The 1,261-nt window shown below is 44.4% G+C and overlaps 1 protein-coding gene across 1 annotated transcript; it reads left to right on the top strand.

Annotated features, from left to right (window-relative positions):
• Window positions 1-324: 324 nt before the first annotated feature.
• LOC311607015 (interferon alpha-13-like) lies at window positions 325-897 on the top strand (the record flags this gene model as incomplete). The annotated part of the gene is made up of 1 exon (XM_084798520.1): window positions 325-897. The coding sequence occupies one exon, from the start codon at window positions 325-327 to the stop codon at window positions 895-897; it is 573 nt and encodes a 190-aa protein (XP_084654646.1).
• Window positions 898-1,261: the final 364 nt, after the last annotated feature.

Below are 1,261 nucleotides of genomic sequence, written 5' to 3'. Positions count from 1 at the left end.
TTTCAAATAAAGATTGTTTATCCATGGTGTAATAAAAATGAAAATTCTAATTAGAAAAAAAGGTGGAACAGATGTCAAAGCGAAGCATTGATGGAGGAAGCAAGAACGAAAATAAAAGTGGTTTAGAAAATGCCCAGACAAAAACCAGATAATGAGTTAAAAGAATTGAAAAGACAATCGTGCAATGGGGAGGGCATTCAGAAAGTAGAAACTAGTGTTTCCTTTATTTAAGGCGCATCCACACAAGATGGTCATCAGAGAGCTTAGAGGGGAAGGTTCAGGACCACACAGCCCAGAGGACCAGCAGCATCTGCAGCATCCACAATGCCTAGGCCCTGTGCTTTCCTCATGGCCCTGGTGGTGATGAGCTACTGGTCAACCTGCTCTCTAGGATGTGACCTGCCTCAGACACAGAACCTCAGGAACAGGAGAGCCTTGACACTCCTGGCACAAAGGAGGAGACTCTCCCCTCTCTCCTGCCTACAGGACAGAAAGGACTTTGGATTCCCTCTGGAGAAGGTGGATGCCCAGCAGATCCAGAAGACTCACGCCATCCCTGTCCTGCATGACCTGACTCAACAGGTCTTGAACCTCTTCAGCTCAGTGGACTCATCTGCTGCTTGGGAGGCAAGCCTCCTAGACACGCTCTGCACTGGCCTCCACCAGCAGCTCAGGGACCTGCAAGCCTGTCTGCTGCAGCAGGTGGAGGTGCAGGAACCTCCCCTGAGGCAGGAAGACTCCCTGGGGGCTGTGAGGAAATACTTCCAGAGGCTCACTGTCTACCTGAGAGAGAGGAAACACAGCCCCTGTGCCTGGGAGGTGGTGAGAGCAGAAGTCAGGAGAGCCCTGTCTTCCTCAGCCAACTGGATGGCAAGACTAAGAGAGGAGGAGGACTGAGTCATGAGACAAAGTGCAGAGGACTCTGCTGGACTAGGACTCTCTACACTTTTCAGGGTCTGCCATCAAAGAAATCTCACTCATTGTGGTACAAATTCAACAATCTACATAGGTGCTTCAACAGTAATAAGAAATACAGTAAAAGAATGTATTCTCTACATACTCAAATACACTGATTTATTTATTTGTGGAAATATTTGTTTGATTTAATATATTTTCTAAATAATGTGATAGTTTTATATTTATTTAATGTAGCAAATACACATATAAGCAGTTAATTTTCTGTGTTCTATAAATTATTCCCAAGTGAATCTGTTTTGTCTTTTTTTTTCCTTACATCATTACAAATACTTTTAATGTTTTA

This window comes from Acomys minous (assembly GCF_964271855.1).
Source record: "Acomys minous genome assembly, chromosome: 1".
In the NCBI taxonomy this organism is placed as follows: domain Eukaryota; kingdom Metazoa; phylum Chordata; class Mammalia; order Rodentia; family Muridae; genus Acomys; species Acomys minous.
Note: the sequence above shows the minus strand (reverse complement) of the source record. Positions and strands in the feature narration are given on the sequence as shown.